The sequence below is a fragment of the Cibotium barometz genome, chromosome 9 (genome assembly GCF_041138505.1).
Source record: "Cibotium barometz isolate CiBa-2024 chromosome 9, ASM4113850v1, whole genome shotgun sequence".
NCBI lineage: Eukaryota > Viridiplantae > Streptophyta > Polypodiopsida > Cyatheales > Cibotiaceae > Cibotium > Cibotium barometz.
The window spans coordinates 33,810,094-33,831,507 of record NC_141054.1 but is presented as its reverse complement, the minus strand read 5'-3'; the positions used below and the strand labels follow the sequence as shown (position 1 = coordinate 33,831,507).

At 43.9% G+C, this 21,414-nt stretch overlaps 2 protein-coding genes across 4 annotated transcripts in view; both read right to left on the bottom strand.

Moving 5' to 3' along the window:
* Positions 1 to 870: 870 nt before the first annotated feature.
* LOC147635504 (ubiquitin-like-specific protease ESD4) overlaps positions 871 to 21,414 on the bottom strand; it is an 85,023-nt gene continuing 64,479 nt past the window's right edge. For 2 of the 3 annotated variants that reach the window (XM_086802808.1, XM_086802809.1), the window contains one exon: positions 871 to 1,698. In XM_086802808.1, the coding sequence (XP_086658934.1) occupies positions 1,636 to 1,698 (63 nt within the window). In that variant the 3' untranslated portion in view covers positions 871 to 1,635. The remainder of the gene's footprint in view (positions 1,699 to 21,414) is intronic. The other variant, XR_015266660.1, reaches the window with a different exon arrangement.
* LOC147635505 (uncharacterized) lies at positions 9,186 to 10,797 on the bottom strand. Its single transcript, XM_086803241.1, has 2 exons — positions 10,468 to 10,797; positions 9,186 to 10,352 (listed from the first exon to the last, which is right to left on the bottom strand). The coding sequence occupies exons 1-2, from the start codon at positions 10,795 to 10,797 to the stop codon at positions 9,186 to 9,188; spliced, it is 1,497 nt and encodes a 498-aa protein (XP_086659367.1).

Below are 21,414 nucleotides of genomic sequence, written 5' to 3'. Positions count from 1 at the left end.
CATGGGCAGAGGCGTTCTCATCAATGAGTCTGACAACTGTCTAAACTGTTTCATTCAACATCTGTAAATGTTGTTAAAAGTTATTGGATGATAAAGATGAGAACTATGACTACAATCCTCTGAGCCTAATATCTTTGAGAATTGGGTCCATGTCTTGGAAACCATGGACACTCTTCCACAAAATCTTGGAACAAGGTTTGCACCACTAGACGGGACCAAAATCACCTCCCTATTTATGCTCCCTCTTGGGAGCCACCAATGATTTTGACTGTGGAGTAGCTAGTGATTCATCTAACGAGTGGACTTTTCATTCTCATAATACATGATTTCCTTTGTTGCATCTCTTGATCTATTTTTTAGTGACACGAAGCTATTAGAGCACTCAACGTTCTCTATGCAAGAGGATAGTAGGATGCATGATACTTTACAATAAATTAAACTATCATTATTTCTCCCATGGGCGATCAAAAAATAAATTACAAGATCAGAGCTGCCACCACTAAATGGAGTTCAAATGGAAATTTGACTTCTATATGTATTCCATCAGTGCTTGGTGGCGATGGCCAAGGAGATCATGACTACACCAAAACTTACAAACACCCTCGCACGCTAATTGTACGAAAATATACAATCTTCACGTGGCTCTCTTCCATTTGATTTGGTAATACAGAGAATGAACACAAACACAAAAGGCCATCTTCAAGGCAGTCTCAAAAATGCTTCATAAAAGTAGTTGAGAATCCACCCTCTTCCTTGTCACTTCCCAGTTTTCTCTAACCAAATGCAAGGTGTTTATAAATGAGAGATGATTTATCGGCATCCAGAGGGCCACATATCACCATATTTCTGCTGTGAGCACAATGACTAAAAAAACTAGATCAAAGTTGGTAAGCCATTTTGTTCATTGCCATCAAATCCCCAACCCAAGGTTTACAACTGAACCCACACATCTCTACATTATTTCCCCGGCGGCAGATTTTCCTCCAATCAAAAGCTGGGAAAATTCACAAGTTAAAGAACAATAAAGCAATAATAGGTTAGTTTTGGCCAAGTATGAAGGATATTGAATAATGCTGCACTTCGGTCAGAAGTGAATCATTTGAAATCCACCAATTTCTGCTACTGGCAAACCATAAAGGCCCATCATTGGCTGACAGTCAGCCTTTGGAAAAAAGAGGAATGGATGTCACCCCCAGAATGGGGGCGGGGGGGGGGGGGGAGCTGCACACTGTTTTCATGCTACCGTAACCACACGTTCTTTCTCGGGATCAGATATTTGAGAAGTGTGACGCCTTCACACACGTTCTTTCTCGGGATCAGATATTTGAGCAGTGTGACATCTTTACTTCTCTTCCATGGCACATTCATTTAAAAAATATGTTACACACCCTTTCAACACATGAAATTATGTTATGGGGCGTTACACAACTTCACTACAGCATCTGAGTGAAGCCACACTCAAAACATGTATGCCCACCCACCAAGAAGAACATCCTGTCACAAGCCTCAACAACTCAAGAGATAACAAGACATTTTGAAGCTTTTGGGCATCTAAAATAGTAATGGTTATGTTCACTCCAAGTCCCAGCAACGTCTATTGAAATGTAAAACAGGCTCCAATTGCTCACAATGCCATCACCTAGCCTTCAATTGGAGAAGTTCAAGTACAGTTCTTTTCCTAAAATACTCCATGTGTTCCTGCTTTAACCAAGCACACAAATGTATCAAATGGCAGAATACACATTCAAAAAAGTGGTTATCTTTTTCTGATGTGCAATTCTCAGGAGTAGACCATTTACTTCCGTTCACACATTTACAGTGAAGGAACAGTCAATCAAACAGGAATAGCCATCTTACAAATGTGAGTCTATCCCAACACACAACTTTGCAGAGAACAATGGAAAGAAAGAGAAGCAACCTCTACTGCAGAATACTGAAACAACAGGAATGCATGATTTTTTTCCAATCGACATACATACCACCAGAGTGCAATGTACAACGCAATTGAAGAAGAAGTAAAGCCTTTTAGTAAGCAAAGCAACACTCGTATTCTCATCCACACCCAAGCATACATTTCTCGCTAGGTTACCCAAGCAGTGATCTCACTTTGGAATATCATGAGCAGCCCAAGGCTCGTTTCCTTGTGAGGATCATGTTCAGTGACAAATCATGGGCAAGGCCATATGTTCTACACCTCACATATTATCACAGCAGCACCATGGGACTCCCTTCAGTTAATGGACAAGATCCAAAAGCCTCTTGATTGTTGTAGAAATCTTGTGTCCAGAAGTTTGAGCTTCAACTTGTACCTGCATAATTGAAGAGGCTTGGGCAAAAGGGTAATCTTGTAGAGCATTACGAAGTGCAAGCCCCATAAATTACTACATCCTCATTACAATCAACACGTCTTCCCATCTTTTAGCAGCCAGGCAAAGAAGAGAAACATACACACCTTGGTCACAAGCCCCCAAATAGCAAGTAGCAACCCAAGAACTCCGCCACCCCTGGCAGCGAGATGGTAGCGCTGCAGCAGTGGGGCTCAAGGTGGTGGCACAGACAGGGCAGGAATGGAAGCGGCGACGGCGGTAGCTTTGATACCAAATGTTGCACAGGCTAGGGAGACACCCATTGGTGTGAGCATTTGCAGAGACAATGAGATGAGCGAGAGATATGACGAAGCTCACAATGTTGCCCGACTCAATGATGATTAGATTAATGATGATGTTGTGAATCCTTCACCAAGTACAATGCTTTTATAGGCTTAGAGCCCTTATCTTATGACTCAATCACACACACTGAAACAATGACACATGGCACGTGCTGACATCACTGCTTACTACATACGTTTTTGGGTGAAAGCACTGTTCTGTTTATTAATTAAATGTACAAAGGAGTGTGTCTCACTGCAAGACACACACTACTCAGAAACAGTGATAAAACACCTTTAACTAATTGTAAGGAAGCTCTCCAAGACCATGGCAATCTTGAAGAGACAGAAGAAGAGATCTCCTGAAGTTAGTGAAAATCAGCAGTATGAAAGATGAGATGATTCCAGGCCATGTAGATGGTCCACAAAGCCTAGAATCTCATCCAAGTAAGAAAGGGTGTATAACACACAATATCTAGCCTTTAGAGGCTGGCACTACGGCCCATCCTCACCATGCTGTCACCAGCCTGGACATTTCCCAGTATGAAAGGGGTCTGGTGGACTCCAGGATGCCTAAATATTTGGAAAGTACAAGCTTTGGGAATGGGGGATTATCCTAGAATACAAAGGACCACACTCCTAAAATTTAGGAGAGTTGCTATTTTTGGCCCGACTCCGATGGAAATTCTGTTCGCGTCATTACATCTGGAATTGAGTAGATACCAACAGTTGGCAAAGTGCCTATGACAGAATGTCTACCAGTTGGGATATTTTTAGAGGTAAAGATTATGGAAGGACCCATCTCTTAGATTGGGACATGTGGCAAGAAACTGGACCAAAGTGAGATAGGCCCAAATCTATAAATTGGAGTCCTCTCTCTTCATTAATGGAGGCTCTCTTGCTCCACACTAGCCTCTACCACCGTTACAGGTTGCCCTAATGATGGCTACTCTCTTTCTCTCTCTCTTGAAGGCTGCCCATGAAGAATACCGGCTGTTGGGGACTGTTTTGAAGGTTTCCATCGCGAAGAAATACTCAAGCATTTGATGTCACCAGCCTGGACATTTCCCAGTATGAAAGGGGTCTGGTGGACTCCAAGATGCCTAAATATTTGGAAAGTACAAGCTTTGGGAATGGGGGATTATCCTAGAATACAAAGGACCACACTCCTAAAATTTAGGAGAGTTGCTATTTTTGGCCCTGGAAATTCTGTTCGCGTCATTACATCTAGAATTGAGCAGATACCAACAGTTGGCAAAGTGCCTATGACAAAATGTCTACCAGTTGGGATATTTTTAGAGAGAAAGATTATGGAAGGACCCATCTCTTAGATTGGGACATGTGGCAAGAAACTAAGTGAGACAAGTGGCCTGACACTTGTTATAAAGTGGATCAAAGTGAGACAACTGGCCTCACACTTGTCACTTCAGCTATTGTGTGGCTCTCCACTTGTCATTGTAGCCTTCTCTTGCCATTTTAGCTCATAGGAGGCCCAAATCTATAAATTGGAGTCCTCTCTCTTCATTAATGGAGGCTCTCTTGCTCCACACTAGCCTCTACCACCGTTACAGGTTGCCCTAATGATGGCTACTCTCTTTCTCTCTCTCTTGAAGGCTGCCCATGAAGAATACCGGCTGTTGGGGACTGTTTTGAAGGCTTCCATCGCGAAGAAATACTAAAGCATTTGTACTTGCTGTACCTACTGTACCAGCCACCGTACCGACTGTACCAACCACTGTACTGGTGCCACTCTGTACCTGCCATTGTACCTACTGTACCGATTGAATGGAGAGTTGTACTTGCTGTACCAACTCTATTGCATGAAGACCCGTGGTTTTTGGGGAAGAATCAGTACCCACACGGAGGTATATGGATTATATTGTTGGCTCGGCATTTCTACAGCCTATGTTCCGGCTTAGTTGCCTTGTGTTGGGCTGTGTTATGGCATTTGTATATGGATAATCCGGCATCTCCTGTGGGGAGAGTAAGGCCCTCAAAGCTTGTACATGATATTATTCTCCTTGGGTAATAAAATACTCCAAGGGAGGGGGGGTCGGCCCATTCCGGCCTCTATGCGGTGTCACTCGTGCAAGCTCCATTTTCAGCATTTGTGGATGTTTTGTCCAGCTTTATGTTTTATGCAAAGTGATGATGGATATGTGTTAAGGCAGTGGCCATGTTTAAATGTTTTAATATGCATTGATGGTATCAACAAGTGTGTCAAAGGCCCTAGTCCCTCGGGCACCCGCCGCGAGCCACATTGGTATCAGAGCATAGGCTTTCTTGGAAGCGGAGGCTTCCTTCTATCAATAAGGAAGAGAAAAGATCTCAAGTGGGGACCACACTTACCATCATTGCTATTAAGCATGGCCAGCCACTTCAGAGCCTATGAAGCAAGAGCATGAGCAATAGACAGCTTGGTCTAAGGATTTATGAATTCACAAAATTTATCTTGGAAGTGTGGAGTTGGCTTTATGTGCACACGTTTAGCACTCTTTCCATATGGATATTGTGGATTATATTATCAAGCTTACATGCAAGCTATATGAAGATATATCTTAAGGACATGGTGACGAGATATTTCTTTTGGCTTCATGATCAACCTGGCAAAGAAAAGCTAAGTATACTTTGAGTTTGCAAAGTTGGTGCTTTTGCTATTTACTATGAAGTGTTTTTGATGTTCACTAACCCTTGTATAGCCATGCAAGGAGAAAGGTGGTGTTGTTTGCCTTGAGATGGTTTCAGGGAAACATTGTTTATGGCTCCCTTTAATGGGATGAATTCTTTTCATGGCTCCCTTTATTGGGATGGATTATATCTATGGAGATTTCTTTCTTGGACGAGATTTATATAGATATTGGGCTTCACAAGCAATTTCTATGGACGAATTTGTCCGAGTTTATAGAGAAGAAATCTTTGGTTATCTCATTGATATGATGCTTTTATGAATAAAGTCCACCTCTACTCCAAGGTGTGTGGTTAGCACGGAGTATGTGGTAAGAGTTATGGTATACAAGAATTATGGTATACAGGTCTATGGATTCCTGGACTTCTTTTCTAGGGATTTGGATCCATCCTCAGGTTTATGGATTATGTTTATGATTCCCTTTTACTCGGATGGATTATTCTTTTTGGCTCCATTTATTTGGGATGCATTGGACTTATGAAACTCATGGTTCACATACCCTGTGTAGTGATCTCTTGTCCTACGTGCTCTCTTGAAGATTGTTTCTACCATGTGTGGGTGAAACAATAGAGAGCAGATGGAAGGGAACATGGGCACTTCAGAGGGTAGTGTCGAGCACAACATACCCTGTGTAGTGTTCTCTTGTCCTACGTGCTCTCTTGAAGATTGTTTCTACCATGTGTGGGTGGAACAATAGAGAGCAAATGAAAGGGAACATGGGCACTTGAGAGGGTAGTGTGAGTTGGTGGCCGAAATGCCTACAAACTATTAGTGGCCGAAATGCCTATAAACTGTGTGGCAGAAATGCTTATGGAACACCAGGCTATCTATGCCTGCGAGTGATTGTTTTATCTTGTTACTTGAGCCCACCTCTCATCCAAGGTGTGTGGTCAGAGTACCAACACGGAGTGCAAGTGGTAAAGTGGACATGACGCCTAGTTGGCACGGAACTTATATCTATGCCAAGGGTCATATGGACCGATGCCTTGTTGGCAGGAGACTTATTTTGTCTCGCCCATTTACTTGGGACATGGATTATGATATTTGGACTTATGGGACTGATTTGTCTCGCCCATTTACTTGGGACAGTCACTGTACCTACTGTGTTAACCATTGTACCTACTGTACCGACTGAATGGAGAGTTGCACTTGCTGTACCAACTCTATTGCATTTGTATATGGATAATCCGGCATCTCCCGTGGGGAGAGTAAGGCCCTCAAAGCTTGTACATGATATTATTCTCCTTGGGTAATAAAATACTCCGGGGGGGGGGGGGGTCGGCCCATTCCGGCCTCTATGCGGTGTCACTCGTGCAAGCTCCATTTTCAGCATTTGTGGATGTTTTGTCCAGCTTTATGTTTTATGCAAAGTGATGATGGATATGTGTTAAGGCTGTGGCCATGTTTAAATGTTTTAATATGCATTGATGGTATCAACAAGTGTGTCAAAGGCCCTAGTGCCCCGGGCACCCGCCGCGAGTTACACATGCTAACAACAATTATATTATCCATGGTCATAGAGAACCCTCGTCTGTGTAATTTTCTTGACAAAAGTCAAGACGTGCTTCCCTCATGGGTCAAACTTGTTGGGATTCGGAGCTTTATGTGTGTGCACCATTCCTTAGAGTGTTTTTTCCTTGAGGTGCACTAAGTTAACTAGTAATTACAGAATGTGCAAATTTTGGTTATGTAAAATAGATATCATATCCTCTTCCAAGACTGGATGACAGAGGACAGACCAAAGTTCTGGTTTATATACGGAGTTGGATGGGTACTAGGCTTTAGTACCAGAGATGTTAACCGAACGGGGCATGTTATGCAAATGTGTAATATACACAGCATGACGGTATGACCTACACTTACGCCTTTGGCTCACACGTCCTCTAGCCCAACATCATAGCAAATGTTGGAATGGCATTTGTTGTAGTCTTATGTAGAGTTTTTATTTTTGCATGTTATGATGATAGCAGGTTTCCTTTGGGCGCATTTCAGGTGCACCTTTGTTTCATCTTAGATTTCAAGTGAGACAGGCTATCACTTACTCTATGTGAGATGGATTTCTTGATAGAACTTGATCATCCGAGGATTTTATCTGTTGGATGGGGCTTGAGTTTCTAGTGTGCAGATACAAAGGTGGAAGTGGGTGTATAGTCATTCCTTGGGAGAGTTTAGAAACTTCATATGGATTTATTGTTTCTTTCGATAAACAGTACTATTCTAGATAAAGGTAGCATTTCCTTGGTAATCTTCGGAAGACTGCAAGCTGAGGAGTGATAAATTTGTAAGACATATATGGGATATATTGTGGTGGTGCGGAATGCTTGGACCTATGGGTTTACAAGATTCTGTCTTGAGGCAGATGTTTTAGCCTTTGATGGAATAATTCAGGATTGCAGGATGCCTAGCCACTCACGTGGCAGATGTCCCTTCTTACAGCCTATTACTATGGCTATTATCTAGGACTATGTAGCAAGGTATTGACTGGTGGGGTGATACTAGTTCGACCCGATAGAGTGTTGATGCCCGCAGATTCGTGCTTTGCATCTTGCTACCTTGACACAATGGTTGTGTGGAACTTAGATTTTTGGATACTTCAAGCAATTACAGTTTGACTCCGATAGGTTCCTACTTGTGATGATTGCCCTCAGTCTTTCAGGCAACAGAGAGGATGTATCGGATCCTGGTGAAATGTTATATGCATTTGGACACCAAGAGACCACTTTGGTTGGTCGGAATTGCCTATGATTATGCTAAACATATCATTTCTCGCGTACATCTGTTTAGCACATAAGTGGCACCATAACTGCCTCCAACCAAAAAACATGAAGTAAATCATGGCCTTTAATCATGAAACGCGCCATCTCTATGAGAGACATTGTTACATGCACGGAAGCTCCGTATCTTCTTTCAGCCCTAAACACTAAGATAGGAACATCCTAATGCAAAACGCAAATAGAGGGAGAGAGAGATGGCTGTGTATTCAGTATATTCATATGGTACAAAAGATAGTACCAAACCTGTGGCCTTTGGCCTTCCAGAAGACAAAACATAAAGCCTATCTAGGATCTGCCCCATCTGCGGGGAGATGAATCACAACGAATCTTGGACTTGCCTTTTATAGGCACTTGGAAGCATTTCCCAACAAGCTAACTTCTGGTCGGCTAGTTCCATGGGACAAATAAATACATAAAATGTTATAAAATGCTGCCGGCACCTCATAAGCTTGGCCGACAAGGTCTATGTCCTAAAGAACAACTTCCGATGCCTGTCAAGGCTTGGTTACTGCTCTAAATCCTATTGCTTATCAGTTGCCCAAATCAAGGATTAGGTTGGATCAGCCATGTCCAAGTGTGTGCACATGATAAGACATGTTCTTCCACTCAACCATACCATTTTGCTGAGGTGTGTAAGACACCGTGCATTGATGTTTTATACCTCTTTCAGCAATATATACATGAAACTCCTTTAACATATACTCCCCCCCTCGATCTGTACAAAGCATAGTTGCATGCATTCTTTGCATGCGCGCATTCGCATTCGAGAATGCCAAGTTTGCAAAAGAATGCAACGAGGGTGGTTGAGTATGCATTCGTGGCATGAAACTTGAAAGCTGAATTAGAACTTCAAAATGGACATTGAAAGTTGAAACTGAAAAAGTGCTGGAAATGTACTCACATTATGGCCATAAGTGTAGTACAAAAGTAAGAGTACTAAAGAGTAAAGTACTCTAGTCCCAAGGCTAAAAGCCCAACACACTAAAGTGTGCTCACAAGGGGAAAAAACCCTTGTCCAGCCAAGGTAAAAAGTGCCCGTGTATGAGACCTATCACCTACTGAACAAAATGTTTAATTATCATTCTTCATCCTCCTTATCGGAGGAAGAAGATGAAGTGTAATCCTTATCCGTCTCCACATCGCTAGCTTCAACCTGGACATAATTGGCATTTGTTGCTGCATGCATGTTCTCTATATTCTCATCCTCTATACTCTCACGAACCTCTTGTAAAGCAACAAGTCTGTCATCATCTTTCTCCTTGTTGATCATCTCCAAAGTTACCTCCAATTTCTCAAATCCTCTAGCCTTGATTTTGGATACCAATCGAAGATTGGTGTGTATGTAAACCAATCTCTCAGTGTTTGATGGTTTGAGCCTGTTTCTCTTTTTGGTATGTATGAGAGAGAAAGTGCTCCAGTTTCTCTCGCATGGGAAAGCCGTACTTCCCAAAGAAAGCACACGAATGGCAAGCTGCTGTAACTTAGGTGTGCTTGCACCAAAAAACTCCCACCACTTTACTCCTTCATGCATTCTACTTTCATCTAAGGCAAGTGGGCGAGAAAAAGTACCCTTTAAGGACCTGTAATCATCCAATTCATCTATCAATGCTCCTTGCTCTGCTACGTTCCTATGTGTATAGCGCTCTATGAGCGTCATCCATCCATTTTGAACTTCCTCGTCTGCCTCTTGTCCCTTACCTCTCCATATAGGATGCAATACATAGCCTGCTGCATGAAGGGGAGAGTGCATCATGTCCCAACGACCAACACATAGAGCTTTAACCTCATTCAATTTTGTTACATCAACACCAACCATATTCTGTATGCTCTCTATCATGCGATCTGTGAGCTCATAAACCAATCCCATTCTAGCTCCTTCCCTGTCACACATTCGAAGAATCTTCAAAATGGGAGCCATTATTTTCACAATCTCCTTTGCATCGTGCCAAAACTTGGTTTCCAATGCCTTGCTTGTGATCTCCAAGCCAATAACTCTGTTCTTAACAGACTTTGCATTTGTCCATTCATCACTTACCACCATCTTTCTTAAGCCATTGTAAACCCTTTCATCAAGTAAGTTTGATAGCACAATAAATGTGTAAGCAAACCGTGTGTCTGCTGGCTTTAAAAGCTCCTCCTTGCTGTATGTTCGAAACATTGTCAAAAGTGTAGGCTTTCTTGTGATGAACTTCACAATCTTCTTTGCGTGCAAGAACAGGTGAAACCCAGTCCAAGTTGCCAATGTCTTCAAAAAGAAGGTCTAAGCAATGACATGAGCAACGAGTAAAAAAGATGTGAGGCCATTGCTGCTCAATAAGCTCTCCAGCTACCACACAATTTGACGCATTGTCCATGCACACTTGCATAACATTACTAGGTCCAACATCGAGAATAACATCTTTGAGAATACCAAAGATGTACTCTCCAGATTTCATTTGGCCGCTTGTGTCCACAGCTTTTAAGAACACACTACCATAAATACATGATGCAAGTACATTTATTATCGGTCTTTTCTTGGTATCAGACCAACCGTCACATACAATTGTGCATCCATATTTCTTCCACTTGTCCCTTATACCCAGCAAGTCTTTATCTATGCATTTGACTTCTTCTTTAAGCTCCTTAACACGCAATGCTTCATATGTAGGTGGCTTATACAAGGGCCCTGCTTCACCAATGGCTTTGACCATGTCCAAAAATAGGGACTTCTCACTTTACAATGAGCAATGTCCTCTGCATAGAAAAACCTCCTCACTGCAATGGTTGCATTCTTTCTGGCTTGCAATTGCCATGTATCTGCAAGCTTTCCTTGTGACTGGCCAGCTTTATAGACTCTTTGTCTCTTGTTTGCTACATTCGTAACATTGACTGTACTTGAAGAACCACATGCATTTGATACAGACCCAACATTTGATGCGCCTTGTGATTCTCCCAAATCAACCACTTGTGCATCAATGGCATTATCCCCACCTAGAGGTAGTGCTCCCACATGTAACCTTCTGCATACATCTTTCACATTTCTAGAGCATGTGCACATTTATCAACACCATTGCCCACAATGTTCAAGATGTGAGCACGTATGCCGAAAGGCCCTCCAATCCACTCGTGGGGACAATATTTACATTTGCAATGATACAATCCCCTCCCTGTCTGCTCCAAACGAGTGACAAACTCCCACTCAGGACCAGATTTTTTCCCCATTCTTGAAGCTAGGTGATAGGATCTGATTCCTGAACAACCAAATGGCAAACAAGAGGTTTCAATTTTCAGCATTGCAAAAAGGCCCAAATTTGGGGAAAAATGTGTTTTTTTTAATGTGTTTAAAAAAAGGCCCAAATTTGACAGAGCACTTGCAGGTGCTCTGTCAAATTTGGGCCTTTTTTATTTCAAATTCATTATTCAGCCTATAAAATGTGTTTTTAAAAAAAGGCCCAAATTTGACAGAGCACCAGCACATTTGCTAGTGCTCTGTCAAATTTGGGCCTTTTTTTTAAAACACATTTTATGTATTACAAATTACAATTTGCAATTTACAATTGCCAATTGCATTACAATGTAATTTTCAGTACCTCAAGCCCTGTGCTCATTGTATTACACTTTGCAAATGTCCACTGCCCAATGCTCACTGGCCCTTGCCCATAGGCTACAGCCCTCACTGCTCAGGAGTCAGCCCGCACTCCACACTGCACAGCCTTGGCCCTTCAGTGCTCACTGCTCAGCCAGCTCAACCCGCAAGGTCATGCTCACGAGTCACTGCTCAACCCGTTGCCCACTTGCGAGACGCTACCCAGTGCCCATGAAGTCGTCGCACGCAATATATAACACAAAACGTTAAAAAATATGTAAAAACAGCCAAATTTTGGCCCGGCCAAAATTTTTAATGGAAAAAAAAAATCCACGTTTGCAAAGGCCACACATTCACAAGCATGCTTCAGATGTTTGCATGAAGGTGCATTCGCGAATGCAGGTAACTATGGTACAAAGAGTGCCAACTTTACAAGCAAACACATTTTCAACCATAGAAACAAAGTGTTTGAAGCATGTAAAAACCTCTGACTTTGCTTTCAACGGATACACCAAGGTGTGCCTGGAGTAGTCATAATAAAATTCACAAAATAAAGACATCCCCCGTTCGATGGTATACTCATATGACCACATATACCGCTATGTATAAGCTGTAATTTCTGGACAACCCTTACCGATCTATCTTTCAGGAATGATGCCCGTTGCTTCTTGTCCAAAATGCACCCCGCACATACATGTTAAACAGGGGCTTCGAATCGGGCATGCCATAGCTAAGTGTCACTCATAGCACGTGTGGCAGTAAAACTCAACAAGTATTATGTGCCAATCTCTCATACATGCCCAACCTACAAAGCCCATGGCTTAGACTACCGGATACCACAGTGATGTCTCCATCACTCCGGTCATGAATTGTACACCTATCATCAACAATATGACCACTAGGCTTGCCCTAACAATGGTAAGAGACTGACAGCAAGTTCTTTTTAATGCCTAGAACAAACAAGACTTCCGAGGGAGTAATTGCCCCACCATTTACAAGAGTGAGAACAATCTTACCAACTCCTTTCACTGGATACGAGAAGCTGTTTGCACATGTGATTGTGCCTCCTTGAGGAGCAGACTCAAGGGAGGAAAACAAGTCATGCTGAGAAGTAATGTGCTTGCTAACACTACTATCGAAATACCAAACATGTTGATCTATCACTAACATGCATACATCATGGACAAAAGGATCATAACTGCAGTGCACAATGAATGGCCAATCATTCTATGCATATTTCGTTCACTCCTTTTTAGCAATTCGTGCTAATGCATTAGCCACAGCTATACTTGACTCTTTCTTCTTCTCCTTCTCCAGCCTTTTTATGCATTCATTGATATAATGGCCTGGCTTCCGACAAATGTTGCATTTGCCTTTCTTCTTAGGCGTATCACCCCACTTCTCAGTATCCTTACCAAAAGACTAGATTGCTTCTGCCTTTGGCTTATAGCCGCCCTGAGAGAAAGGCTTTGCCTTTACTTTTTCGACGGACAATGAATGCCTAATCTCCCACACGCATACTACTAGTTGTTCGGTTTTGCCGAGATTGCTCTTCTTGTAAGAGCTGCAACCAAGTCATCGAACGGGGATTACCCTTCATCATGAGCCAAAATGTGGATGCAAAACCCAGTTATGAATCCGCTAAAGCTGTGAGAACAATAGACACCAATGAACTATCCGGATAGGCCTCTTCAATACATGCAAGCTGCTCCCTAAGATCTTTAATCCTTGTGAGAAACTCATCCATTAAATCTCCCTCATCGGACTTTAATTGCTTCCGCAAGTAGGCCCAAGCCTACTTGCGCAGTTTTGCATGAGCGAATACAAGGAATAATGCTCCTTTTCACCGAAAGTGCCACCAATGCATGTGCCTATGTATCTGTGTCCACTTGGCTTATTCTGATGTAGGAGGTGCGGAGACAGATGTCACAGTTACATTAGAACTAGTGTCACCATCCAAAGTACATGTACTATCATGTGCTTACGAGATAGAGCGTGCCTCATGTTGGGGTAAAGGCATTATGCCCACCCTTATAGTGTGTACAAGCCCATAAGTTATAGTACATAGTACACTTAGTACTTTTAATGTACTAAGTGCACTATGTGTACTAGTGCAAAATATACATGTGTGATAGGGGAGTCACACACTCACACTTGATGAGTTGACTTATCCCCACTTCTCTCTGTGTATGTCTCCCACATGAAACCCTAATTCTCCCATTCAACTGGTATCAGAGCCTGCGTGTACTGTACGGACCTTGCATCAGAACTGGTCGCCTGTGTGTGCTGCGTGGGCAGAATCTTGTGTAGGTGCTAAGGCACATGTGAAGCTGCCCTGTGCAGAACAAGGCAAACCAATTCGTAGGAGACAGCGCTGGACTTTAGACAGCGTGAGCAAAGTAGCAAGGCGTTGGTGGCCACAAGGCGTAAACCCGGTGATGAAATAGTCGGCTGGTGGAGCTTCGCTAGAGCTGCTGGTGAACACGGCAACATTGAGTCGGCGGCAACAAACACGGCAACATTCAACTGGTGGCGTCGGCAGAAGCGCCAGCACAGCTTCGCCGTGGCCACCGCTACACGCGACGTGCGACGGGTAGCCCTGGTTGCCTCGCGAATATCTGGGAACAGCTATCCTCAACATCTCACTGTACTGGGCGAAGACGGCTAGGAGGTCGCCTTCTGTGAGTCCTTGCAGTCGAATAAATCGCCTGAGGAACTGCCGTCTGCACGTTTGCCCCTCAATCCTCCTCCCACCACGTCAACAACAAGCTGCACCTAAACTCTTTAGTGCAGCCTGCAAAAGCCCATCAGCAATCGCTACCTTTTTTTTCTGCAACAGAAATCAGCACGACCCCCCCCCCTTCCTGCAACAGAAATTTTCAGAGGTACATGCTTCAATTTTTTTTTGGGATTTGCAATTGAGCAAGTACAATAATCAATTGAGCAGGTACAGGTGCCAAATTGCTCAAATTCTGAGCAAAATTGGCAAAATTAGGTGACATTGGTCACAATCAGAGTCAATTTGCAAGAAATTGGATGTCAAAATTTGGGGCTTTTGATGTAATTGTGCAATTGGGCATTCATACATGCTGTATGATGTGAGAAATCTCACATTCGGGCAAAATTGCAGCAAATTGCAGTGCAGATCAAAGGGCTTTTGTGCCGATTGGGTTGATTTGCATGCAGGCACTCGCATTTGATGCTTTGGGCAATGTGTTGATGCCTGTCAAGCACTCAATGTACCTGTAAATCGAGGGGCTTTTATGTATTGGATGTATATGTGGCCAGGGGGAAGCATTGAGAGACTCTGGATGCCTTCATGTGCGTTAATGTACCACGTATGATCAGAAATTGATCTTAAATCAAGGGGCTTTTCAAGATTTTATGCTTGTTGAGCTTGGCAAAGCAGCAGGCAAGAGTTTTATGCCTTGAATCCTCAGAAATCAGCTTACAGTCAAGGGGCTTTTGCCCAATTTCTGTTCGGGACTGTTGTATGCAGTGGTCGGGACTGTAAAAGTTTGATTTTCACTCATTTGGACAGCCAGGAGAGCATTTACTGCTGCTGTACTTGCTGGTACAGATTTGGTACAACTTTGTGCAAGTTTTGGCATGGCTGTACATTGATTTGAGTGAGGAAAAGGTTCATTTTCAGCTGCTGTACTTGCCGGTACAGATTTGGTACATCATTGGTGAGCACTTAGTACTACTGTACAGTACTTTGGAAGGGGAACAGAGCACATTTAAGGTGCTGTCCTAAATCTGCAGCAACCAGATTTTGGTGATTTCATCACATACAGTGGGAGTAGAGTTGCATTTGTGCTTCCGCAGTGGGAGATAAACTTTGGGAGAACAACTGTGAGCACTTTGTGTGCTTTTGGTGCAGTGTTTGCACATTTTGCAGGGAGTCAGGCATTGACAGGTTGCATATTGCTATGGCAACCACAGGTGAGAGCTCTTCATTGCTTCACATCAAGAAGCTTGAAGGCTCACATAATTATGATATTTGGCAAACCCAGTGCTATAATGTGTTTTTCCAGAAGAAGCAACACAAGCCTATCAAAGAAAGGGGTGTAATGCCCGCTTCTCTTACTGCTGAAGAGTGGGAAGATATGGATGAGCTGGCAAGATCTACTATCATGTTGTCTGTGTCAGACTCTTTACTTTTCAGCATTCGTGAAGAGAAGACAGCTTGGGGAATGTGGCAAAGATTGCAGGACTTGTATGCCCAGCAAAGTGCCTCAAGCAAAGTGTATTGGTTGAAGAAACTCATAGGTCTTCAAATGAAGGAAGGGGCGTTTATGACAGCCCATCTAAATGAGTTTAATGGTGTTGTCAGCCAGGTAATCAATCAAAAGTTGGCAATGGACGATGAGTTCAAAGCCACCTTTCTCTTATGCACTTTGCCAGAGAGTTGGGACACATTCAGGACAGCCACTAGCAATTCAAATGCTATGCTGTCATATGCAGATGTGGAGGGTGCTCTTCTTCAAGAAGAGATGAACACGAAGAACAATTCCGTTGGAAAGTCCAATGCAATGAATGCACGTGGGAGATCCCAGCAAAGGGGAAAAAGCCAAGAACAAGGAAGGAGCAAGTCCCGCTCCAAAAAGGACTTGGAATGCCATTATTGTGGCAAGAAGGGACACTTCAAAAAGCAATGCTACAGATGGAAGAATGATCAAAAGGAAAAGGGCAAAGGAAAAGACAAAGACAAAGATGAAGCCAAAGATGCAAAGCCAAAGGGCAAAAGTGGAGTCAAGATTGAAGAAGTCAATGTGTCACATGCAGGGCACAGTGAGGATGAAGTCCTATTCACGTCTTCACTTGATGCCCATTCACTTCTTACAGGAGATGGTCATGGTATGCACTCATGGATCATTGATTCAGGTGCCTCCTTTCATGTCACAGGTTGCAGAGACTTGTTTGTCAGGTATACTGCTGGCAATGAAGGAGTAGTTTATTTGGGTGACAACCTGCATGCAAGATTCTTGCCAGAGGTGATGTGAGACTTGTGTTTTTAGATGGCTCACAGCTTATGCTCCATGATGTCAGGCATGTGCCTGAGATCAAGAAGAACCTGCTTTCTACTGGACAGCTTGATGATGCTGATTATGTTACCACATTTGGTCGTGGAAAGTGGAAGATTAGTAAGGGCTCACTGGTTGTTGCCAGAGGCTCTAAGGTGGACACTCTTTACTTCATGCATGCAGGTGTTTGTCACCATGCTAATGTAAATGCAACCGAGCTGCCGGAAATCTCTATGTGGCATAGCCGGTTGGGACACATGAGTGTCAAAGGAATGGAGCAATTGTCTCGTTTTGGTTACTTGCCTTCTCTAAAGTTCTCAAGTTTTCAGTTTTGTGAGCATTGTATATATGGCAGGCAACTCCAGTGCCCCCACAAGAAAGCTCTTGGACAGAAAGATGCTCAGTTAGAGCTTGTGCATACAGATGTATGTGAGATGCCTCAGCTTTCTTTGGGAGGGGCAAAATATTTTGTGTCTTTTATAGATGATGCCACACGCAAGGTGTGGGTTTATCCTCTTCGTTTGAAGAGTGATACATTCTCAGTGTTTGTGAAGTTTGTTGCTCTTGTTGAGAATCAAACTGGCAAAACACTGAAGGCTTTGCGTTCCGACAATGGTGGAGAGTATATGTCCAAACAGTTTCAGGACTTTTGTGATGCTAAAGGCACAAGAGGGAGCTCTCTACTCCTTATGATCCTCCACAAAACGGGACAGCAGAGAGGATGAACAGGACCATTCAGGAGAAGGTCCGTTCTATGTTGTCACATGCTGCGTTACCTCATGGTTTTTGGGCTGAAGCTGTTATGACAGCCGTTCATCTTATAAACAGGTCACCTAACACGAGGCTTGGTGGGAAAGTGCCAGAGGAAGTATCGAGAGGGAAGCCTCCGTCCTACAAGCACTTGAGAGTGTTTGGTTGCGTTGCGTACGTACACAGGGAAATGCGCACCAAACTTGATCCTAAGTCTCACAAATGCATATTCCTAGGATATGGTGACAGAGGTGAAATGCGGTATAGACTTTGGGATCCAGTGAATAGAAAGATTATTCGCAGCAATGATGTCATTTTTTATGAAACATGCATGTATAAGGAGCCTGCAAGGCAACATGTAATATGCGGAAGCTTCGGAGAAGGATCGGTACTTCAAAACTCAGAAATCGGCACTCTTTTCGCGACGGAATTAACGCACAAACTGAAAGGAGATGTGCAGAAAATAGAGAGAGAAGGGGAAGATGGAGAGGACACAGTATTGGGTCCCAATTACCCTCTGTAGGGCCCCCACCACGGATGGTGTATTTGCTTTATTAGAATGATGTAAATTTGAAAACAAATACAGAAAACTTGACCTTTTCTTGGCTGGAAAATCCTGCCCTTGACCTTCAGAAGTCCACCCCTTTGCTTGGCAATCTCCTTGGCTTGACTGGCCCTTGATTGGCTTGAGCACTTGGTGAAAACTAAGATGAATGATGGGATTTAGGCCTACCCTATTTATACTCCTCCTCAGGAACAGTCGGCCAGTTGAAAAAACAAGCTATGTCCCACGACTGGTGAAATTCAGCAATAAATGCTGAATTAAATCCCAAAAAATACTACCTTTTTTCCCTAACAGGCCGAAAGTGATGCGCCTGCTTCTGATTGGCTGGACACCACTTTTGTCCACAATCCCAAGGCTGGGCAGCTTGTATGGGCTGCCCCATACATGCCCTACAGCCATACAAAGGCTGTAATCTCTTGGAGATTGCCTTATCTGTGCCCTAGGGCTGTCCTACAGCCCCTCCATGGCTGGTGGGTTCAGCCTGGGCCTTCCTCGCCCTCATGGGGGTGGTTCTACACCATTCCCATGCCCACACTCAGATCCGGGGTAGTCCTATGGGCTGGCCCCTTGTTCTAAACATAATCTACTCAGTGATCTGGCATCCGGTACCATACCAGATACACAAAACCACTGACATCATTCTAGAGGGAGATTCACAGCGCGGACTAGCACTGTTTCATGTGCAGGACAGTGCACACCTGACCTTGGACTCATGTGCAGGACAATGCACACTTGACCTCGGACGACTGAGAAGGATCCCTGGCTGACTCGTCCCGGACTGGGCTCACATGGGACCAGTTCACCATCCCAGGTCCTGCACCTTCTGTACAGAAATGTTTACGTGGCATCCAAGTGCGGGATGCACGTGACATCCCCTTCTGCTTAACTTGACGGAAGCTGCATAGCCTCCAAATAATCCGTCAATAATGCCGAATAGTCTTCGAAAAATTCTTTGTCGAGCCATACCGCTTCATGAGTTCCTCGGTCCTGAAACTTCGTGAGGAACTGTCGTAGTCTTCGGCCTGAGCCATGCTTGAAACGGTGCAGAAGGATCTGTTCAGGAACCATTACTTCTGCTTCATCAACAATGTCTGGTTCCGCTTCGTCTTTGACCTCTGAAGGGGGTGGACCTGCGTATGGCTTTAACCAACTGACATGAAAAACATCGTGCATAGTCCAACTCGGAGGTAGCTTTAACTGCATAGACACCTCATTAATCTTTTTCCGGATGGGAAATGGTCCGAAGCTCCTGAAAGACAACTTTGGGCATGGCTTGCCCACCTGCTTCAATCTTTGCTTCATAATCCGAAGATACACCCAATCCCCTTCCGAAAACTTCATGTCGCTTCGGTCTTTATTGGCCTGTCGAGTGTAGGCCTCTTGCGCTTTAGCCAATTTGTCTTTAACGGACTCTAGGATCTCCTGGTAAGACTCCATCACTCTGTTCGCCTCCGGTACTGAAGACGAAGTCCTGGTTAACAACGACTGGAAAGGCCTTCCAAACGCTGCCTCATATGGAGTCCTGCCAATAGCTGAAGAAAAAGAGTCATTCAAAACAACTTGAACTAAAGGCAAAAACGATTCCCACTTACCTTGCTGATCGTGGACATCACACTTCGGCACATCAAAGGCCAACTGGTTGTATATCTCTGTCTGGCCATCTGTCTGTGGGTGGAATGCACTGAAAAAATTCAGCTTAGTACCAAAATTATCAAACAATGCCCTCCAAAAATGACTGGTAAACTTGGCATCTCGGTCTGACACTATGGTTCTACGAATCCCGCCAATCGGGTACCAATGCCGAATGAATAGCTGGGCAACATCCTCGGCGGTCACATTGGCCCTACAAGGAATAAGCATAACAAATTTGCTGAACCTATCAACAATAGTTAAACACTGCGTATTACGCTTACTCGGACTGGGAGGCAGATTTGTGACAAAGTCCATCGAAATGTCCTGGAAAGGACCCTCAGGAATTGGCAAAGACTGGAACAACCCTATCTTCTTTCCACGAGGAGCTTTCACCTTTTGACAAATGTCACAGCGTTGTACATATGTAAACACATCACGCCTCATCTTTGGCCAATAGTATTGCCGTTCTAATTTCTCCAGAGTCGAATTCATGCCCCTATGACCACCTGTAATGGCGTCATGGGCATCATGGAGAAGAGCTGCCCGGAATGATTTCATGACACATAGTCGGCCTTTGTAGAAAAGCCAACCATCGCGTATCAGAAAATGGCATGGTCCTGTGGCATCCAATGCCTGTTCCCACTGTGTACCGAATTCCTCGGAATCCGCGTACGTGTGCTTCATGTCTTCTAGTCCTGTACCAACAAGGTCAAGTCTAGTGGTCTGAATCGCAGATACTTGTCCCTTCCTGCTCAAAGCATCGGCCACTGGATTGGCCTTTCCTGGAAGGTACTCAATCATACCACCGAACTGCTGGAATATCTGACTCCAGCGGTGTTGTCGATCACTCCACTGTGCACTTGGCATCGTCTGAATCCAGCGCAATGCTTGATGGTCAGTGCGAACCTCGAAGTCACGGCCATATAGGAAATGTTTCCAATGTTTCAAGGCCTGTATAACTGCTAGGAGTTCACGATCATAGACTGAGTAGTTCTTTTCGGCGGGCAGTAACTTACGAGACATGTAAGCTACCGGATGACCATTCTGTTGTAATACACCTCCAATTGCGATGTTACTCGCATCGGTGATCACTTGAAATGGTTCGTCCCACGAGGCAAGGGCTAAACAAGGCGCTTCTGACAAAGCCACCTTGAGGTTCTGGAATGCCTCCAACGCTCGTGGAGTCATTCGAATCTTTTGCCTTCTTGTTTTCACTCCCTTTAGCAGATCGGTGAGGTCTGCCAAGAGATCGGAAAACTTGTCAATGTGGGTGGAATATGCCTGGCATATACCCACAAATGATCTAATGTCATAAGCTGTCTGTGGTACTTCCCAGTTAACAATCTCGGCCACTTTAGCCGGATCCAGTCGAATGCCTTCAGCACTAGTTATATATCCCAAGTAATGTACCTGGAACAGATAAAATTCTGACTTCTTTTCATTGACGTAGAGCTCGTTGCTTTCCAGCAACTTAAGGACTTTCTCCACATCAATGTCATGCTGCTCAACTGTAGCTGAAAATATGAGTATGTCGTCCAAAAATATGAACACAAACTCTCCAATCAACTCCCGAAAAACACGCATCATCATGCGGTTAAATGTAGCTGCGACGTTCGTCAAACCAAATGGCGTGACCCCAATATCATAGTGGGCCCGTTCTGTACGGAAGGCTATTTTGGGGATGTCCCCCTCTACAATCCGTACCTGGTGGTACCCACTCTTTAAATCTAATTTAGAGAACACCTTAGCTCCATTCAGCCTCTCGAGA

Coding starts and splice junctions, on each gene's coding strand:
- LOC147635505 (XM_086803241.1), bottom strand. CDS start 10,797: ATGGTCAAAGCCATTGGTGAAGCAGGGCCCTTGTATAAGCCACCTACA. Junction 10,353..10,467: donor GACCTAGTAATGTTATGCAA/GTGTGCATGGAC, acceptor TTCTTTTTGAAG/ACATTGGCAACTTGGACTGG.